This window comes from Xenopus tropicalis, chromosome 4 (genome assembly GCF_000004195.4).
Source record: "Xenopus tropicalis strain Nigerian chromosome 4, UCB_Xtro_10.0, whole genome shotgun sequence".
NCBI classification, from domain to species: Eukaryota; Metazoa; Chordata; class Amphibia; order Anura; family Pipidae; genus Xenopus; species Xenopus tropicalis.
Window position 1 is genome coordinate 90416775 of NC_030680.2, and position 23195 is coordinate 90439969.

Consider the following 23195-nt stretch of genomic DNA (forward strand, 5'->3'; position numbering starts at 1 on the left):
AGTAGCACGGTCACCCTACATCTGACAATTTATAATATAGACCAAGATGGTACAAACATTTCGAAAAAAAAAAATCAATCCTAGGTTATAGTTGAGCCAAGCAGGCCCAAATTTTGTAGAAGGCCACATGCTACCCTGCGGGTCACAAAGTAGTGATGAGTGCAGTAAGTTTAGGCCGGAAGGGTGAGCCCCAGGTATGAGTTCAAGACCCCTCCCCCCCTTCCTTTGATGATTTAAGATTGTTGACCCTCCCCTATAGTGGTGGATGATTCTACAATTCCTACCCATATGAGTCATATGTATATTTTTATTTACATAGTGCTACTTATGCATGCAGTACTGTACAGTCACATGAGATGGGTCAGGTGTGGGTCATAAAGTAGAAGAGGGCTTTGGGAAATAGGGGTTAAGGCAGGGCAGATCATCCATGAGGCCAGTTACCAGGGGAAGCAAAAATTTGACATTGCAGAAAGTGCTACTGTGTTCCCTCTGGGCCTGCTCCCACGTTAAAACTGTAAGTGTGAAGCAGCAGAGAGGGAATGGCAGCCCAGGGATCCCTGCTGAGGGTTGGGTTTAACAAGGTTTACCTGCTCATCCTTACCACATAATTTCTGATTGAAAGAAGATATCTGAAGATGACTGGTGATTCTAATAAACTGTGACAACGGCCAACGTGGCTCTTTTCTATTATAAGCAGTAATTACAGGGAGAAGGGAAGTACAAGATGGCTGGTGCAGTCAGCAAAACAAAATCCAGCCCTGGATCCAAGTCATTAAAAAAAAAATAAAATAAAGAAATAAATAAAAATAGGGGTTTGGAACTCCACTTAAGACCTGTCAACCCCAAAAATAATTTTTCTGCCTAATAAAAGAAAACTTAACTTAATTCTAAGCAACTTTCCAATATGAGTTTATTAACTTTTAAAGCACTAATCATTTTTATGTGTAAATGTAATTGCTATAGAAAGCAGCATTTGCCGAACTCCTGGTTGCCAGGCCCCTCCAGTCAGTCAGGTCTGTAAATCTGCTGCTTGTATTACTGGTATTGGTTCAAACCCAGAGCTACCAGGGCACAGAATAGAAAGGACAGGAAGACACTGCTTTTAATAGCAGTTATATACACAAATAACTCAAAAACCATTATGTAATGAATGTATATTGCAAAGTTGCTTAGAATTAAGATTTCTTTTATTAGGCAAAAAATTATTTTGGGGGTTGACATGTCCTTTAAGTATTTATATATACTGAAACAATCACCTTGGTTACCAATGGAATGATAATATTCCAGCCAGCATATTTTTTCTTTCCCCTCTATCTAAAATGAAAGACAAAGGGCAGTTGCTTGTGCAGGGAGTTTTTAAAGTAAATAAAGATTGTTTTATTTCACTAGTAATAAACTAAAGCAAAAGTCATGTTGATTCACAAATAGCTGAAACTTGAGGTGCAAAGTGTACAAACTGCTTATTTGGCAATGTATTTGTACCTCAAGCAGAAAAGAAAACATTTTAAATGACAGTCGCTGAATAAACCTGAGAGGTGAAAATCTTTCCAACATACAAAAATCCTATAATATTCAGAATTTCAATAAAGCCACTTGCACTTGGCTGCATGTTGTCTTCAGGCCAACACTGAACACGGGAAGTAGTCAGTCCTTTCTATAGAAAGATCACTTACAGTGGAGCTGCTGTTTATCATTCAAAGATCACATTTATATGTTGCTAATGCATCCCTGGGCACCTGTAAATAAAATGTACTGCAGTGCATCAGTGTACGTGCGTTGCCAGTGAATGTTAGGGTCTACATTTGGAGTGCACACACTGGCATTGTTGAAGCCGCAGCACTCTCACTGAACCAGCATCAAGTGAACCAGCATCAAGTGAACCAGCATCAAGTGAACCAGCATCAAGTGAACCAGCATCAAGTGAACCAGCATCAAGTGAACCAGCATCAAGTGAACCAGCATCAAGTGAACCAGCATCAAGTGAACCAGCATCAAGTGAACCAGCATCAAGTGTTCTCAGACATCACAAAGTCTATTCCTGTTTTTGAAATTGAACGTGTAGTAAATTTATGTGTGGCAGTCAACAACCACACCATGTTTTGGATACTGCTGACAGTGGCCTTGGATATGGACTTTCAGCCATAAGGAGATTATTGCTATATTTACAGAAAGTCATAGTGCTGTACTCGATGGGAATACTTGTTTGAAACATAGGATTTTTTTCAATAAATTTAGACTTTTTACAGGTATTCCCATTGAGTGCAGTACTATGCTTTTCTATTTAACATATTTACCTGCACCAGGGCAAGTTGCCACATTAGTTAAGGGAGTGCTCCTCCATGGCTTTTCTGTACTATAGGTACTATTTTACAATTAGAGAAATAGGTTTTAAAAATTAAAATGGAGGCTATGTGAGATGACTTCCCTTTAATTTGGAACATTCTGGATTACAGATCCCTTAACTGTATATAATTGCACCACACAGTTTACACTAAGTACTACATACTAGTGGGACTATGGTGACATTTGGTGGGAAATAGTTTACACAAGTAATTTCATAAGTGTAAAAACCACAAAGTGCTTTTTGCGTTCTTTTCATCTACGTTCCAGATTTTAATTCATTCATGCTTTTTCAATTCTGCTCTTTTAATGCATGACTAGACAAGCTTTTCAGACAGTGTGGTCAATGATTACAAGACCCAACCTGCTTTGTCAGTATCCTATAAGCTACTTTACAAGATTGTATTGTATTTCCGTATCTCTAAGAAAGTCATATGGTACCGATGAGCCTGTCCTGTCTGCTTTACCACTGTGTCTAATAAACATACTCTTTACTATTGGCCACTCGTGCTGAGGGATCATCATGGGGCTACAGGGCCTTTACATGCCACAGAAGAGTACATTATAATCACATATGCACACTTACACAAACTACTTATACTGATATAATATGCATGTATTTTTGTACACCCCGAGGATGCTATTTGATATCACCATACAATGAAGGCACTCAATGAGCAAACCTCCAGGAAGGATTCAAGATGTAGGTCAGTTTAGTGAAGTACCATAGTCAGAAATATCACCTTATGCTTTTCATGTCCACATGACACTCTGGGGCAGATTTATCAAAATGTAAGATTGGGGTTTAATATATAAAAATCCACCCCTATTCTAATCACTCCTATGGGATTTTTAGAAGCATATTTTTAAAATTGTGCACTCCTCATATATTTGGTGCATCTTTGGTGACTAATGAACACATGGGAGGATATTTATCAAGGTTAATGTTTGATTTTTTTTTTTCATGATTTGAGTTTTTTTTACTCTAAAAAAACTCATTCAAGTTATGGTTCAAAAACTCAAATGTCTGGTATTTATGAAGTGCAAAGAACTCAAACCTGAAAGTAAAAAATCACCATCTAAAATCATGCACGTTTCTAAAGAAGTCAGTGGGAGCTGTCCTAGGCAAAGCCAAGCCATAGTTTGTAAACTCAAAATATTTGAGATATTTATTCAAACGAGTTTCTTATTAATAAATAAGCAAGCATTCAATAAACTCAAATTCACAAACTCGAAAACTGATAGATAAGCCTAATAGGGTTCTGTATGCTTTAACCACTGTGTCTAATAATCTTTGTTTTTTACTACAAACTGTGCAACACTGTGATGTAAAGCATCACATTCTGTTGCCAATATTGGGATTATGTGTATGAGCCATACCATCCTCACTTTTTTTTTTTTTTTTAATATCTTGGAAATTTGCCTTAGAACAGCAATATTTGGCTTTCAGTCACAAACATTTGTGTGTAATTCCTACCTACTACTGTTATGTATTTTCAGGGCTCTTATCTGCTAATGGCTGCAGAGTGCTGTAACTCGTGAGCACCGGAGGGGTCACAGGTTTTTATATATCACAGGTTTGTCCCATCAGCAGAGGGGCACCATTTAGTAAATCTAGCTAATGCAGACAGTTTACTTGCTTGTGATGTATAAATAAGTCCCTACTGATGGAATTTCAGAAGTAATTCTACAATTACATTAAGTAATTATCAAATTAAACTGAACTGTTAATAGTACATTCTTGATTTAATGAGCCAAATCCCAATATATTTCATTTGGTTGTAGTATTCTGGTGCCATAACCAAAGTACCCAAAAAAGTTAAAGGTGAAGTGAGAAAAGAGGGAGAAGATGGGGGTGCATGGCCAATCAAATTTTTTTTGTTCCAGGAATTTCCTGGGGATACAACAAAAACAATGTGCAAAATGAAGCTCAATCTTGCTACTGACTCTTCACTAGTAGCTGTACAGAGACAGTGGTGTATCTTCCATCATGTCATCCTAGAAAATGAAAGACAGCAGTGAGATGGCATTGAAAACAATGGATCTTTATACCTTTTCAGTATGCTTTATAATATGCTATTTATTTTGACCTTCCATAGTAGTACTCAAAGGTACTGCCACAATTTTATGGCGCACCCTCCCTCGAGAAGTTAGCAACAAGGTACTTTGCTTTTAGGTGTGCTGGGATGTATATAGAATTAGTTAGTACTAGTTTTAGTAAGTGATCATTAATGTGGATGCTCCCTCCCTTGAGGGCAAGTTGTAAAAATATAGGTGACATCTCTCTATTATTAATTTCTATACTAACCTTTTTGCCACGGACTACCACATTGCAGGATAATTTGGATAATAATCAAAATGGACCAAAGCACATCTCTATCATATCTTTATGCAACATATTTTGATTATGTGGGAATAAAATTTAAGTAATACCATCTGGGTAATCTTATTTAACATCAAAGCATCACTTCAAAATGGCCCAACTAAAAACACTCACTTTTATTAGATACCAAGAAAAGGAAAGCCACCCTTCTTCGCTGCCTGTAGCTGTCTGTTAATTGCTTTTACCTGGTGATTTACAGATATTTGGAAAGACCGACAAAACCAAATGCTGAGCCCTGAAAATTAGCCATGTTAACAAGAAAGACTATGATAAAAGACTGGTCACCAACCACAACCCCATTCATAAAATTAATTACAAACAAACATTGTTGGAGTGGCTACACGTATCAGCAGATAAGAAACTAGGACGATACATTCTTTAAAGCTGGCCATACACGCACCGATAATATTTTACGGAACCTTGTTTCGTACGATATTCGGTGCGTGTATGGCAAATTGGACTTGCCGATTGATATCGCAGCAGGCTGCTGATATCGGTCGACTCGCCGATCAGGCGGGTTAAAAGATTTTGATCGGGCGCCATAGAAGGTGCCTGATCAAAATCTGCCTTCAGGGCTGAATCGGCAGAAGGAGGTAGAAATCCTATTGTTTCTACCTCCTTATCTGCCGTTTCAGCCCTGAATGTTAGTGGACGATTGAACGATCTTTCGTGCGACCATCGGTAATCGCCACATATGTGGCCACCTTAAAACATTGACTGTTTATATCTAAAGCCTCCCTACAGGCATCAGACAATTAACACTAATTACTTTCCAACATACCACATAGTATAATTTGGAAACCCTACAAGGAAGAAATTCACTGTTGCATGCCATGATGAACCATTCTTAAACAGCCACAGTATGCCTCCCAGGATCTATTGCAGCAATAGTGATTAGTTCACTACTACACCAGTTACTTCTGACAAAGGTGGTGAAACAAGAGCTGGATTAAGTTAATTACTTGTTTTCATCATTAATACGCTGAGCAAGGTTTCATGAGTACAATTTATGGAAAGCTTACACCAGTGATCCCCAACCAGTGGCTCGCAAGCAACATGTTGCTCACCATCCCCTTGGATGTTGCTCCCAGTGGCCTCAAAGCAGGTGCTAATTTTTGAATTTGAAGGCAAATTTTAGAGGCATAAAACCATGTGTACTGCCAAACAGAGCCTCCTGTAGTCTGTCAGTCCACATCGGGCTACCAAATAACCAATCACAGCAACTATGCGATAAGGGAGAGATGGGGGGGGGGGGTCATGGCAGTGCTAGTTAAGGGGGCTTTTATAGCCCAGGGGGTATAGTTCTCCCTTAAGAGAGGAAGAGAATGCATTCACTACTTTAATACCGGTTACTAGACTGAGCAATCAGCAATGCAATCCATCACCCATCATGCACTTTCCTGTCAAAGTAAGCAATCCTAACTATTTGTAAAGTTAGTAGCTGCTCTCCCTGTTATAAGTGTTAGTGGCACAATCCACTGATATACTGAAAGGGAGAGGCAATCAGAATTGATTAGGATGGAATAATGCTAAGGTAATTTCTTCCTTACCATTGGAAGGTCCTGAAGCCGTCTGAATTCTGTCCGACTGTTGTTTCGTCGGTAACGCTGAAAGCCAACCATGACTGCAACTGTGACAACCATGACTGTAATTATGGACACAATCATCACAAAGAGGGGGTTTGAGTTGTTCTTCGAGTAGTAACTTGGCACATCTAGGAACAGAAGAGACTTAAATTTCCTCCATTTGTACACAGTCTGGTGGAGTACAAAATCTTTAGAGATAGTCTTTTAACCTTTTTTAAGGTTTATGGGCATCAACAACTCTTTTTCTGAGGTCCTCAGATACCTCCTTTGTTTGAGCCATGATACACATCCACAAATATGTTGTATATGTAATCAGGCTTTGCTGGGTCCCCATTCTCTCACTCACATCCGATTGTCATACCATCGATTGAAAACACCAGACTCTTATTTCACCTTCAAATTATATTGAAGGATTCACTTCCTTTTGCCACACTGAGATATGTTATTGGAACATGACCAAATATAATATTTTTTTTTTATTTGTTTAACTAGGTTTTCTTTGTTTACTTTTAGTACTTCGTTTAAAGTCACATTCATGTGGGCCTGCCCGACAGACATATGGTTTAATACATATGGCAGGCACTCACAAAGAAGCTTTATTGTAGAAAATTAGACCACATTATAGCCTTACATGACGTTTCGTGCGCTTGCCACTTAATCATAGGCTCGACAGACATCTGGCCTGACATCGGGCAGATCTAGAATGGGCAGGTTTGATTTTCATCGGATCTAGCCAATGCGGTCCCTAAACAGATAGGCCCCTATACCCGCCATTCTAACTCGATCATTTGGCCCCAGGGTCAAATTACCGAATTAGCCGGACATCGCCCAACCATAGGTGTGGATCAGGAGAAGATTCACTCTCTTGGCGAGGATCTTAGGATGTATGGCCACCTTTACTAAAACCCCAAAAATAACTTTTTTGCTTATTAAAAGAAAACTTAACTCTAGGCAACTTTGCAATATACATTCATTACATATTTGTAATGGCTTTTTAGTGACTGCCTGTCCTTTCTATTCTCTGCCCTGGTGGCTCTGGCTTTTGAAACATTGTAACACAAGCAGCAGATTGACAGACCTGTGTTGCTGGAGGAGACAGGCTCTTGCAATATCGTTTAAAAAGTAACAACCAGGAGTTCAGCAAATGCTGCTTTCATTAGCAATTACATTTACAAACAACTTTTAAAGCACTCATAATTTTTCATAAATTCATATTGGAAAGTTGCTTAGAATTATGTTTTCTTTTATTAGGCATCAATTATTTTTGGGGTTGATATTTCCTTGAATCTTTGTGTGCCTAGTCCCACTGCTACAAATAAGGGGCAGCTCTTTCCCACTTTTTTGCAGGCACCTTACACTGATTAATAGTGGGTATGGAAAGGTCCATATTTTGCAAGGCTTTTTACAAGTGATAACTGATATTAAATATAGAAATATATTGATAAATTGCTAATGTTTACTTTATAAATAAAATGTATTTATAATTTGCAGAAATATATAAACTATTGTCTTTTGCAATGACAGCAAAAAAAAGGTACCTAAACAACTTGCCAGAAATAATGCAGAAAATAGCAGTTACACTTGCCTATATAATGGTATCAAATTCAAATTTAGAGCATTATTCTTTAGTAAATTTGGTAACTGCATTAATTCTGGTGCAAAGAATGCAGTGTTAATGTGTGATGAGTGATACAAAATTATAATGAACTTTGAGCTGCTTGGATGAGTATGGACTACATTCTCTCTCTAGCTGCCAGACCAGTCCACTTAATATTCTTTGTTGCTCTGTAATATTACATAGTTCTCACCTTTGCCACCATCTCCAATGTTCAGCACTGCAGGCCCCTGCTGTTCCTCTGCTCTAGTAGTATGAGTGAGTAAGGAGCTTGTTCTGTCTGGATTGCTAGGATTTGAGGTTGTCGTTATGGAGATGCTGGTGGTGATAGCTGCCAGCCAACTGGTGTAAGGAGCAGTCCTTGTATTAGGAACCTGTGTAGTGTCTGCAGAGTGCTCAGTGCTGGCCTGCGACATTATTGCTGGTAGCCCCTGAGTACTGATTAGAGATGTTCTTCTGGTAAGGCTGTCTTTAGAATCTAGTGACATGAAATGAAATACAAGAAAGTTACTTGTGTTTAGCTCAAGGGTTTCCTCAGAGCCCTGCATCAATAGGAGCAGAGCACTTGTGTCTGAACGCACATGTTAGTCTTGCACCAAACCAACAAATACCAGACTTGAAAAACTTGCAGTGCAATTGTGTCTGATTAATGGCAAAGAGTGAGTGCAATTGCATTCATTTTGATGCACTTACTGCAATAGCATTTCATGCAATGCCTCTTTGCAAATGAAATGGCACTGAAATTCTGGGAATAAAAACTGCATTATGGGGGAAAAAACAGGCAATTGTCCTTGAAATTGTACTTTGCTCACTGCACTTTTTGATGTAAAATGAGCCCTATAAGGACTGCCTGTTTTGAGTTTTAAAATGAGTAAATATGGACAAAATTACAAACCTGTTATCTTCATGGTACTTGCAGAGGTTGCCGATTGGCTTACTAGCTCAGGCTTGGTAGGATATGCACTTGTTACCTCTCTTTCCATACTGTCTTGCCTAAAGAATGCCTTGCTAGGATTAAAGGCAGGGTTGGCACGCACTGTGGAAGTTTCAGAAATAGTTTCAGTTGCTGCTGTATGATCAGTTCCTGGCATTTTATTTGTAAATATGACATCAGCCGGTGATACATGCTGTTCTGTCACAGTGATGCTTTCAATGTTTAAAGGTTGGAGAGTGGAATCCATATGTCCTGCGAAGGTGGGTCTCCGTGTTTCATCCTGGACTGTCTTGAAATCCTCCATGGAGGTAGGCACAGTACCATGAATGGCAGGGCTTGCTGTTATTAGCTCAGGTGTTTGAATGGTAACCTGTTCGGTGTCATGAGTTGCTTCTAATAGACAAAAGAAGCACAGACAAGATATTACAGTGACAAATGCATGACCCATTCATTAATTGGCGGGTTATTGTTAGCACTTGGATGAAATGAGTCAATGGAAATGTGTGAATTTAAGCAATTAGCAGCTGGGGGTGGGGAATAAATGCTAATAAATGCAGAATTAGGCTGATGTCCCACACAGAGATTGGTTGCCAGCAATGGATCTCTGCTTTTGTGGGTGACTAACCTCTCCTAAATGCCTTTCCTTTGGCAACAAAGGGAATCGGAAGTGGAAAGCCTATGCATTACTTTACATTGGCAATGTTTGGCATTTAGGAGAGGTCACCGGCGGTAGCAGAGATCTATCGTGGGCGACAAATCTCTGCGTGGGACATCAGTTTAAGTGTAGGGAATCAGGTAATTAGGCAAAATGTTAAACAAGGTGATGATTGGATTAACAAGACTGGATTGTTAAGAAAGAAATAAGGAATCTAACCTTAAAGCTAATGCCACACACATTCTCCGCAAGTCAGAAAATGCTTGTCGAGAAAACGCCCCTACGCTTAAAAAAAAAAAAAAAGAGCCAGACTTTGCATTTTCAGCAGATATTGGCTACATGTGCCTGCACCCCAGCATATTCAATGCTTCCCAGTGCAAGCCAAGTAGGAGAATTTTACAGTAGCTCATTTTTAAATACAGATATAAAGGAGGACCAATTATCCAGAATGCTCGGGAATTGGGGTTTTCTGGTTAGAGGATCCTTCCGTAATTTGAATCTACATAACTCAAGTCTGCTAAAAATAATTTAAATATTAAATAAACCCTATAGGTTTTGAATCAATATGCATTTATGTAGCATAGTTCCCATCAATTACAAGATACTGTTTTATTATTACAGAGAAAAAAAAATCATTTTAAAAGAGATTTTTTTTTGCTTAAAATGAACTCTATGGGAAATGGCCTTCCCGTAATTCTGAGCTTTCATGATAACGGGTTTCCGGATAACAGATCCTATACCAGTATATGATAAAACTGAATAACTGCACACTATATAAAATAGCCACATCTCAGGAAATTCTTATACACCTATGTTAATTTGATGCAATGCCATCAGAAGTAAAGACAAAAAGTTACTTGTGCGGACATAAAATAGTGTCAATAAAGCAGATGTTTTGAAAAAATCAATTGTAATTTACTTACATTTTCAATAAGTGAAAAGGACTCCTTAGTAATGGTACAGGTGCCAGGGCTTATGCAAGGAGCACTTGCATCTGGTATCTGCAAACTAGGACTGATACATACAGCAATATCTGGTACATACAAAATGCAATATATATATATATATTGCTCTGGAATAATAATCTGGCACAAAGGATCTCTGTAAGTAAAGTGCTGCTGTGCACCTAGTGTACATTGGCGCTCCTGCCATGTGTATATAGGGTTGCCACCTTTTCTGGAAAAAAATACCAGCCTTCCTATATTTTTGCCTTTTTCCATATTAATAACATTGGCATCAAGCATCATTTTTACCAGCCAGGCCGGTAAAATACCAGCCAGGCCGATAAAATACCAGCCAGGTGGCAACCCTATGTGCATATATTTAACTACTAAACAACAACATGCTAATGAATGAAGTACAGCACTACCAATGCACACCACCATCATCAAACAGGCCTTGATTTTGCTTTTGAGCCTTCAGCTGTCAGTTACAACATATTTTATTTTATTTAAAGAAAAAGCATCTCTGCAGGATATCGTGAAGGATGGGAAATTGAAACAATTTGGGACCCTCAAGGAGGAATTTGAGCTCCCCCCTGCCATGTATTTTAGCTACCTACAACTCAGACATGCCTTTTCCGCCCAGTTCCCTATTAAGGTCCTCATACACGGGCCGATCCACTCGCTTGGCGATGTCGCCAAGCGAGCGGATCTTCTCCAGATATCCCCCACCTATGGGTGAGCGATATCGGGAGAATCCAGGCTAATATTATAACGACAGGTATAGGAAAAGTCGGTACGGGGACCGCATCAACGAACCGATGCAGTCCCTGATCCAACTAGATTTTTTAACCTGCCTGATCGTGATCTGGCCGATTTCAGGCCAGATATTAGTCGGGCAGGCCCGTCGGTAGTGCCCATACATGGGCCAATTAGCTGCCGAATCGCTCTAAGGAACAGATATCGGCAGGTAGAATAGGCCCGTGTATGGGGACCTTTAGATTGATATTTTACTTGAAAAATACCTGCATAAGGCTATGTTGTGGTTTTATAGTCTACTATGGCAATCCACTCCAAACCCCCTAGCTAAGGCCAAGGCTAAATGGCAGAGCGATATACCAGACCTGGATAATGCAAACTGCTATTCTATGTTAAAAAAAAAATTAGCTAAATTGTAAATCGACAACTGCCCCCTTGCTTACCCTCTGGAAAAAACTAGACAATTAAGTGCTACCTAAACAAAAATTGGTCTACATTTCCAGAGGCTGTCCAGCCAAGTTCAGTGCGGTGTGGGATACCTGGTAAAATGCACAATCTGGATAAATGCGCCAGGCTCGCTAAAGCTCTATTTACCTTCTTCTTCCATCCCTCTTTCTCTCTTTCCTATAAACTGTTATTGTTGCTGTTAAAACGTTAAAACTCTAAATAAAAACAAAAAAAGAAAAAATATCTCAAAAATTAGAAGCATAATGCGTTTCATGCCAAAAGAGACAAGGCCACTTAATTATAGTGCATATGGTAACGTATCCCAATATTCCATTTTGATATTCCCTTAAGGATCAAGGTGAGAGCTGGAGGTAATTCCTTCAAGTCCTATAGGTGATATTTTTACCCTTGTTTTTAGATATGGTTTTTGACCAGCCATGAGTGAGAACAGCAGTAGAGAGATAAAGCTGTGAATACCAGTGCAGACTGTGCCACTGTTCATCAACTTGTTCCATCAGACCTGCACTGCCCACCAATATAAACTCTCTATGATCTACCTAATTATTATATATATATATATATATATATATTATAATAAATATATATACACATGTCATAAAGAAACTTAAAGCTATGGGTGATGTACCCGATGACTGCCTATTGGTGACAATGGACGTAACAAGTCTGTACACCGTTATCCCACATGACCAGGGGATCACATCAGTTAGAAGGGCCCTTGCTACCAACATAACCAATACAACTCCCACTGAATTCTTGCTACACCTACTTGAGCTTACTCTAACAAGAAACTTTTTTCGATTTGAGAACAAGTTTTACCTACAAATCTCTGGGACCGCGATGGGCAGTGCCCTGGCACCTTCATACGCAAACCTCTTTATGGCTGACTTTGAAACCACACACTTACTTCCCTTGCTACACAGTTCTATTTTGGTATATTTTCGTTACATTGACGATCTGTTTTTTATCTGGACTAAAGGGGAAATGGCCCTATTAGCCTTCCATCAGTTCCTTAACGGGCTGGATTGCCCTATCAAGTTGACATTAAACTATCACCAGGACAACATTGACTTCTTGGACTTGAACATTTTCAAACAGGACACTAGATTGGGCACAAGACTTTTCCGCAAGTCCACAGATCGAAATTCGATTCTCCATGCTTCCAGCCATCACCCTCCAGCAACCATCAAAGGCATCCCATACTCCCAGTTCCTTAGGGTCATTAGAAACAACAGCTCACCCGATACAGCTAAGGCACAACTCCAAGAAATGTTTGAAAGATTTCTCGAACGTGGATATAGAGAACACATGCTATTGACCCAACTCCAGAGAGCCCTCAGCCATTCCCAGGACTCTTTGTTGAACAAGAAACCCACACAGGATCAACAGGACAAGCCCCTAATCTTCACAACCACTTTCTCCTCCACCTCACGTGCACTAGTTAACAGCATTGACAAGAATTGGCCCATGATAAATCAGGACGAGTCCCTTGTCCTTTACCAGGCACGTAAACCATTAATGGGATATAGAAGGGGAAGCAGCTTGAGGGACTTGTTGGTGAAAACTGACTTTAAGGACTGTGTCAATCAACAAAGGGACTGGCTCTCGGTGAACAGAAAACTTGGGTGGTACAAGTGCCCAGATTGCGTTACGTGCAGGTGCTTATTGACAGGTCCGGATTTCCCACACCCACACACGGGTAAAAGACTAAAAATTCACCACAGATTAGGATGCTTGTCAACATTTGTGATATATATCATTACCTGCCCATGCGGTCTGTATTATGTGGGCAAGACTGTTACTACCCTTAGGGAACGAATTGGGAATCACCGATCCTCTATTAGCAAAGCACTCAAGGAGGGTGATTCGAAACAACTCGTTGCCAGACACTTTTTGAACTTGAAACACCCACTACCCACCTTTCGTTGTATGGTCATTGACCATCAACCTCCCCTACCCAGGGGCGGCAACAGAGACTTGGCTCTACTAAGAAGGGAAGCACGGTGGATACACTGATTGGACTGTGTGGCCCCCCGTGGTCTAAACAAAACTTTACCATTGGGCTGCTATACCTAGTTATTACACTTTTCATGTTCATGATTATTCTTTGTCTGTATATTTTACTAATATAGCATATATAATACGTGTGTCTCTAGATATATGTATGCTTTCAACATTCTTGTTCCTTGTATCCATATTCTTGGTTACTATGTGTAACCTATGTAGCAACGTTGTTGCGATGTTTTGCTGGGCCATACGTAATACCAATTGGGTGATAGACTACCCCCGGTGGCAAGCCCCAATATGACCACCTCATTACAGATAGCAGGCTTATTTACGTACACTCCGATATGCCCCGCGGGGGGCATGGGAACGTATCCTCTCCAGTAATAGGATGTGCCTATGAGAAGAGTAGCAGGCGTACTCTTCTCCCCCCCTTGTGTTATATGCCTTCGGGCTGCGGATCTAGCACTGACCCACAACTTTACCCTTATTGGGAACCCTGTATGTGAGCGCTGTGGATGGCAAAGGTACTACTGTGGTGCAGAATTTCCCGGCTATTACGTAATTTAGACATTTGGGCGCCCCAATAAATTTGTGGATGGCATACAGCGACACTGGGCTACCTCTAGGTGACCCTAGTGTCAGCTGCTAAGGCCCCCTCCTGACTCCTTGACGGTTTGCCGGCGCACTGAACATTGCCGAAACAGACGGGGCTAGCAGACCCGCTCACCGCTACTCGGTTGCCTAGCAACGGCGATCGCTGTGCCCGTAATGTGCTTATGTACACGAACCATGGGGGAGTGGATTTGAGGCATACACATCCAGACCTGGCAGTAGAGGACCGTAATGACGGGCGCTACCCTTAATTTCCTGTACGGAAGAGGTTGGTACGAGCTAACATCACTTGGGGGTTCTGCACTGCCACCCGGCCATTCACCATCATTTGTGTCTTATGGTGTGCAGCTTCTTTGCTATCTACATACATACACACACATACATATATATATATATATATATATATATATATATATATATATATATATATATATATATATATATATATATATATATATATATATATATATATATATATATATATATATATATATATATATATATATATAAATATAATATAGTATTATATATATTATAATATAATATATATATATCAAAATAAGACAGCCAGCACCAAGGGTCTTTGTGTTTCAAAAAATCTCTTGTGTATTATAATTGCATGTATACAAAAAAAATAATACACAAGAGATTTTTTGAAACACAAAGACCCTTGGTGCTGGCTGTTTTATTTTGATATTTATATGATATCCCGTGCAGAGGGGCAGCTGCAGAGCAGAAGATTTTGGAGTGTGGTGCTGTCGTGTGGACTGTTATATATATATATATATATATATATATATATATATATATATATATATATATATATATATATATATATATATATATATATATATATATATATATATATATATATAAATATATATATATATAATGATGGGGAGAGCACAGCAAATACATGAACCAGAAGACAGCAGATGTAAAACCAGCTCCTTACAAGTGAACCCCCCCAATGAAGGTTAACAGGGGTGCCAGGAATTGTAGAACAATTGTAACATCTGGGTTTAAAGTATATGAACAGACTAAAAGTGTATTACTTGGGGCAAGTCTGAAACCTATTAAAACCAATAAATTAACAGTACATATGAAAATCCAAGGTATTTAGAGGTTTCTGTTAGGTAAAGCTTTCCCAGGAAGAGGAGGAGGGGGCAGCTCAGCAGAGATTCTCACCATCTCCTACGCAAGTCTTTATATAATTCCCACTTGTAAAGGAGCGTGACTGTGACAGGATGGCATGTATGTAGCCCTGATGTGCCACAATAGCTCCAGAGTCACACACTTCTCCAGCATGAATTACAGCCCTCACCCCCTGACGTGTGCCTTGCCTGCAGGCTGCTCAAACAAGACCCTATTAGGAAGAGCTCTGTGGTTTTGCACTGACGCACATACTGGGGAATATCCTAAATATTTGCGAAGCCCTGGGACAAAGGGAAATACAGTGTATGTCATAAGGAATCCCACCCACATGCATCCAGGCACCAGGCTTATTTCACAATCTTGCACCAGTTATCCCAGCACACAGCAATGGGAGATCTTTGAATATCTAGAACAAAACAACATTCCCTAAGCTATAAAAATCCAAGGAAAAATCCCTATCCAGTCAGTTAATTAACTGGGCAACACCTTTTGTTTGGAGCTTTGCGTCCACTCTAGACCTAGTGCCCTGGGTTACGTCATTCCGAGCAGTTGCTTAGAGACAAGCACACAGTTTTGTAAAATGAAAAAAGGTGGCAAATAATCCAATCATGCACTTCTATGGGGTCATATATTGTAACTGTACCAATATGTTGTCCTTTGTGCATTTCTTATTGCGATTATGCAATTAAAATAAATTAATGCAGCCAGCTTAAACCTACCAAGCCGCCACAGAAGTGAACTGAAAATTGATCTTCTGAATTTTGGCATGTGGATAATTGTGGATTGAAAAAAAAATCTCAATTCTCAAATAGAATTAAAATGAGGGAAAACAGCAATTCATGAAAATTATACTTTTTTGGAATTTATTCAAATATGCACATATCGCAGAATCACAAATTTTAAACTGAAATAATCACAACTGATATTTTTATGCTCAATAGTTTTTAGCATTACTAAATGATTTTTGATAAATGTGCCCCAGCATACTGTATGTATGCCCACCCCAAAGCTTTGCTATCTGTGAGGTGAAAAATAATGGTGGTGCTATACAGCCAAGTACCCATTTGGCACATTTTGTACAGAAGAGGTGCACCTCCTTTATCCTCCAGGAAGGGCAGCCTGTATCAGCACTGGGGCAGTTTGGCAAATATTCTAAGGGAATACTTCTGTGAAAAGGGGAATGAAACAGTCCTGCCCTTAAATTCACAGGACTAGTAGAGGTTTTATTAGGTGATTGTTTGAGGTCTGCTTGACTATCCTAATTTTGATGCACTAAATCACTCAGATTCAAAGTGAAGCAAGAATTCTATTAATTCTCATCATAATTTTGTGATGACCCCCACTTAAATGAATGACACTAACAGGAATAAAATACTGTTCTTTGTACAGAATAACCAGTTTTATATATTTTTATAAACATGTATATAAACTGACAGTTTTTTAAGCCATCTTGTAAATATGCTATATTTTCCCTTAACAAGGGAATAATGAGCTTGTGTTTGCGTAAGGTTGCTAGTCCCTGTTTAGTGTATTACACACTTACACAATAACATCTTTATTTTGATCATTTCCATAAGCCAATCAATTTCAGGGCCTTTACTGTAACAACAAAAACGCCTGCAAATGGAGTTTTGGGAAGGAAAGGATAAGCACAATGTTCACACTGTTCAGAGAGCAGTTCTGTTTGGTTAAGCTGAATATGAAGGATCACATAGTTCTTTGTGCTAACCCTACTGCCCATGCATCAGGGCTCAATCCAATAGGATCCTTGGTGTGCAAAAAAAAAAAAAAAAATAATAATCTGTGCTGCATCTTACAAAAGCCTTCCTCTACAAAAACCAATGGCCCAGCGTATTCTTAGTAATATGGTAAACCCTTCTGAAATTCAAAGACACTGACAACATACAAAATGAAGTATATTATATACTTGTTTACCAATGACACTTAACTACCTATTCAGATTAAAATATTGAATTTACTTAGATTGTAAACTCTATGGGGCAGGGATCTCCTTTCTCTTGTCTCAAACACTTAGGGGCACATTTACTAAGCCACGAACGGGCCGAATGCGTCCGATTGCGTTTTTTTCGTAATGATCGGTATTTTGCGACTTTTTCGTATTTTTTTCGATTTTTTCGGCGTCTTTACGACTTTTTCGTTACCTATACGATTTGTGCGAAAAAACGCGAGTTTTTCGTAGCCATTCCGAAAGTTGCGCAAAATCTGGCGATTTTTTGTAGCGTTAAAACTTGCGCAAAAATTGGTGCTTTTTTCGTAGCGTTAAAACTTGCGCGAAACGTCGCACCTTTTAAGTTTTAACGCTACGAAAAAGGCGCAACTTTTTGCGCAAGTTTTAACGTTACGAAAAAAATCGGCAGATTTTGCGCAACTTTCGGAATGGCTACGAAAAACTCGCGTTTTTTCACACAAATCGTATTGGTAACGAAAAAGTCGTAAAGACGCCGAAAAAAATCACAAAAAATACGAAAAAGTCGCAAAATGTTCGTTTTCAAATCGGAATTTTTCCAATTCGGTTCAGATTCGTGTCTTAGTAAATGTGCCCCTTAGTATTTAATCTTGTAACATACAATAGACAGTTATGGGGTTAGAGAATATAGAGAATAGCATAGTTTGTATGGGGTTTCTCAGAGTGAAACAAGAGTTCTAGCATGTCCATTTAAGAAATGAAAAGGCTTAATAAAGGGTTGTTTGTTTTTTTTAAACCAACATACGTTAGTTTCAATAGCATAAATTAATTAGAAATGGCATTTCTATGTTAGACTATTAAATATGGCAGCCAAGACTGACACAACTTCCTAACACTTGCTAGCCCTATTACAAGCTGTTAGGGGTTGTGATTGGCTAATTGCAAGCAATATCTGAGGCAAGACATTTTTGCCCAATGAGAAGCAAGTCTTAATTTTGGTGCCACACCAAGTAACAAGTATATAAGCCAACAGGGATGGGGGCAGGCTGAATGGACTTGTGGGAGAGGAAATAGCGCCATTACAAGAATAAAAAAAGCGTAAATAGTTGCACTCCTAGCAAAGCGGTATTACTGAACTACAACTTCCACAATCTTGAAAGGAACTCAGCTGTACTTACACATACACTCTAAGATGCCTTACAGTTGCTTCCAGTGGTCTCACTGCACTTTTGTAGCAGTTCATTAATCCCCTCTCAGCCTCCCCTGTAACTCCCCACTAACCTTGCTTGCTACTTCTGTGCAGCTTTTCTCCTTTATTGGGGTTATCACACAATGTATATGCAAACTCACTGGGACCTTGCATATTAATGGGATTAATAGCTTGGCAGAACATGAAAGATTGAAGCAAGGTGATAATAGCAGATATACAGCCGGACTGACAGAGTGGTTGATTTATGCCTGGGGGAGTATGGGTGTGGGAAGCGGAAGAAACATTCCTTGTGGAAACATGTATATTTCACACCCAGCGGCCAGGAAAAGAAAACGACAGGTCTGAATGAGGCAGGTTTAGGCTTGGTGCTAAAATGACACAACCCAAAGTTAAAGAAGAGGAACATATTTATTAGAGAATATATTTTTGTACCACACTAGAGCTAGAACCCCCCGTGGATTCAGTGATTTCCACAGAAGAAAACAAAATAAAATTAAATTAAATAAATATGTACCTCCCTGACACCTCCTGCCCTAAAAAAAATCATTTTTACAGAAGTCAATAGGATTATGTGCTTCTTCAAATACAGTGCTTAGTCATACCAGCTTCTTTAATAATAATATTTTTATTGGTAAATAAAATGGGGGCCATCACATAGCCGGCCAGCAGGGATATACTACCAGGTGTTGTGCCTGGCAAAAAAGGTCTGGGGAGACCACTGGGCTGCCATACGCCTTTACAAACAGGTGTTAGGAATATGAGAAATTATGAATGCAAAGTTTTGAGTGCTGAGTTGGGACATAGTCTTTTGTTGCATTCTCATTTCTTACTGATACCTAAAATGTACTGTCAAAGACAGTATTGTACCTTTCATTGAATTTCTGACTAAAAACATGCTTTACAAGAGAGGTGGCCCACCACCGGTCATTTCATCTTTCAGAAAATGCAGAACTGTGGGAAATAAACATGGCGACCTGTGTTAGTCTGTGGCAAAATGTATTGCCCCAGTGTGCCAGCATATCCCGAGTGCTGTCTCTATTACAGTCCTTGTCTCCACAATCCTCTAACAGCATTGTTTATTTACAAAAATATGGTCACAGCAAATATCTTTGAGAATTAACCCACTTGTGTGTGCCAAAGGCAGACAGTCAGACACCATAAACACCACCAAGGAACAAATATGACACCAGCGTGGAATCTCTGATCTGGAAACTCAATATCCAAAAATCTCCCGATTATGGCAAAGCCATCAACCATATAGTCGATTATAAACACATTATTCTCATTTTTTCACAATTTTTTTATCTTTAATAATAAAACAGTACATTGTAATCCATGGTAACTACTCTGTATGAATCCCTAATGGAGGTTAACAATTCTTTTGTTTTAGTAGATTTCCTGTAGGTATAGCGATCCAAATTATGGGAAAACCCCTGATCCAGAAATGATTAGGCCCCAAGCCAATCAGATAATAGGTCCCATACCTATACAGCTAGCCTTTTGCCCGACTTTCCAAGCAAGATGGAGCAGCCCCTGGAAGCTGCTTTCCTGTCAGTGACAATGCAGCTCAATATGGGTAGCTGACAATGTATGGGAGCCCTGGCGGGTCATTGCCAGGGGCAAGTATTTAATTGTTAGCACTATCCCTAGTTCCTAAGTTGGCAACACTGGCAAGATCTGAAAATGAAATGCCATCAAACCTACCACTTCTATTGAAGGCCAGTCATATTATTTTACGGATGCCCGGACTTGCGCCCTCATGCGGTGAGACTGATATGGTGACGCTCTAAACTAATGGACTGACTGGAAGAATGATGGGACTGTATGTAATTCTCAGGAACAGTAGCGCAACACTAACCAGGCTTCACACAGACTGCTCCGCGTCTCTAAGCAAACTTGGCTCACGATTTAGAATCAAATGACACAAGTTTGTTACCAGCCTCTGCCATTGGCATTGACTCTCCATCCTGTCAGCCCCACAAACCCATTGGCGTTGCCCGTATCCTCTCCATAGATACCACGGGAGATTAACCTGTACTGGCAGCTGAATCCTTACCTGTCACCCAAGAGCCGAGAAGAAGGCAGAGGACACGGAGCACAGCCGCAAGCCCACGCCCCATGTTCAGCCTGTTGAGGCGCTGCTGTCCGTCCCGCCAGTCCCGGGGGCGCCGCTGCCACGTGTTACGGCAAACTTACTGCACCTGCGAGCGCCTCGCTATCTTATTGCGTCACGGCAGCTGCACATTGTGTGACGTCACGTCCTTGCCGACTTATCAGTCGAGGGGTTTTAATAAGACCGATCGGAAAGCCTAAACTGCCGGACAGACACTTTGCATGAAACCGTGACGTCACGCAAGCAACAGTGTGACAGGGAGTGACGCCAGGATCTCTTTGGCCCTTTACCTGCCCGACACTGCCTGTTCCGTTCTTACTCCCTGATTCTTTTCTCCTTATAACTAACAAAAGGCACCGCTCCTCTCCAGCCTTCCCGACGCGCCCCCGCCCTCCCTTTCCCCGCTGATTGGGTGGCTTTAGTCTAACAGCTGGAGAGAGACTGATGGATGGAGATGATGGGTGGGGGTGTAGGTGTATTCATTATTTAGCAGCAGCAAGGATTGAAACTCTGTAAATTCCCACAGGGAAAAGGTGAAGAAAACTGGAGCATATTATTAGCACAGTGCAAGTCACAGCTTTCTAAGTGACATCCTGACTGGGCACAGTATCCCTAACTATTGGGCAATTTGTAAACTCTGGGTTCCATTATAATGTTACCAAAGTGGTAAGGTCAAACATTGGTCGTTGTTGCTTTTGCAGGTGGCCAGCCAAGGGTCTTACTAGTTATTCACCCAAGGTTTGTATCCACTGCCATGCATGCTTTTCTAATGCATAGCCTATTGTTGATCCAGCGGAAGGTAAAAACCCCACCTAAATCTGTCTTTAGTTTAACTCAATGGGGAACAAAGGCTTTTGGGCAGTTTTTGCATATTCTGAGAAGCTGCCATGCGATAGCTATATGGTTAAAGATCTGTGGCATCTTACAATGGCCACTCTGACATTTGCCAGAATCCAAAGATTGCCAGTCCAAGCCTGTTGGCCACATTGGTGCTGGCAGCAACAGATTTCTTACCCAAGTGCCCTGAGGCCACCCCCATTCATTTGGGAGCAAAATTTTAAAATTTCTTTGTGGTGGCATGCTGCCCAGGCCCGGAATATGTGGCAATGCCACAAAGGCCCGGGCCTAGGGCGGCACAAATTTAGGGGCAGCATGCCGCCCCGCCGCAACAAAATTTTGACATTTTGCTCCCATACGGAGCAATGGGGATTTCTCCCCACTGCTCCGTATGAGAGTTAAATGCCTGCGCATGCGCGCTTGCGTCGACGCGGCACGGGGGGAGGGGGGGTTGTTTGCGCATGCGCAGTGGGCACGAATGGGGGCAGCTGAATTTGAAATCCGGCACTGATGCTGCCCCTCAATTTGTGCCACCCTAGGCCCAGGCCTTTGAGGCCTCTCCACAAATCCAGGCCTGTGTGATACCACAAAACGCATCAAGAGTATGGTCTTTTTCTGTATAAGCACAACATGCTTTTAAAGGGATTGAATAAATAACTAATGATTTTTTAACAGCAGTTTTGGGTTGCTCTGTACAAATTCTCTTGTTTGCTGGTGGACTTGCCGTCTGGGTTCCGGCTGTGCGTTGAGCACACACTGTGCTCCCGTGATTTCAAATTTTGTCTGGGTACTAGGCCATACCAGGCTCATTTAGATATTGGTTGGACAGTGTGGGCCAATAAACTGCTGGCTTGGTCTGGTCTGGCCTGGCCATGTTGGCAGCTTTTATCAGCCATATTTCCTTTACTGAGTATAGTGAGGAATTCTTACAAACAAAATAAAAGCATTTATTATATTGGATAAGTAAATACTTAAATTGACATAAATGGCAGTTTTAATTGTTGGTGCCAGGAAGTGTTTATGGTGCCAGGAGATTTTATTGTTCTGGAGTTTAAGATTTTAAATGGCGTTTTACCTGCAACCTCAGTGTTGTTTTGTACTTACAACAGTGCAGAAATTGCCACTTTCAAAATATGGGTCTCATTACACTTAAATTAAAAAGTGAAAAAACATTGAGATCCACCAGTCCACCTGTGTGTAGGCCTTTTGACCAGTGTATCAGTGGAAATAGTGGTTAGTTTAAAGTGCAGGTGATTGACAAATAGTATCTACTGGTGAGGATGCGGATCAGAAGATGAGGATACCTGAAAGGGTTAAAGGAAAAGTAACACCAAAAAATTAAAGTGTTTTAAAGTAATTGAAATAAATATAACAATACTGTTGCCCTGCAATGTTAAAACTGGGGTGTTTGCTTCAGGAACACTACTATAGTTTATATAAATAAGCTGCTGTGTAGCCATGGGGGCAGCCATTGAAGCTGGAAAAAAGGAGAAAAGGCACAGGTTACATAGCAGATAACAGTTAATCTCTCTAGAATACAATAGTGTTTTATCTGTTATCTGCTATGTGCCTGTGCCTTTTCTCCTTTGAATGGCTGCCCCCATTGCTAAAGAGCAACTTTATTTATATAAAGACACCATTGTATTCTACAGGGTT

General features: G+C 40.2%; 1 protein-coding gene across 2 annotated transcripts; it reads right to left on the reverse strand.

Annotated features, from left to right (window-relative positions):
- Window positions 1-2873: 2873 nt before the first annotated feature.
- On the reverse strand, window positions 2874-21686 carry LOC100492579. 2 transcript variants are annotated; one of them, XM_002931580.5, is made up of 5 exons: window positions 20646-21686; window positions 8820-9251; window positions 8118-8402; window positions 6274-6437; window positions 2874-4338 (listed from the first exon to the last, which is right to left on the reverse strand). In XM_002931580.5, the coding sequence occupies exons 1-5, from the start codon at window positions 20707-20709 to the stop codon at window positions 4294-4296; spliced, it is 990 nt and encodes a 329-aa protein (XP_002931626.2). In that variant the 5' UTR covers window positions 20710-21686; the 3' UTR covers window positions 2874-4293. The 2 variants fall into 2 exon arrangements, with proteins under 2 accessions (XP_002931626.2, XP_031756798.1); XM_031900938.1 differs by lacking the exon at window positions 20646-21686 and adding an exon at window positions 11808-11835.
- Between the last annotated feature and the right edge of the window lie 1509 nt (window positions 21687-23195).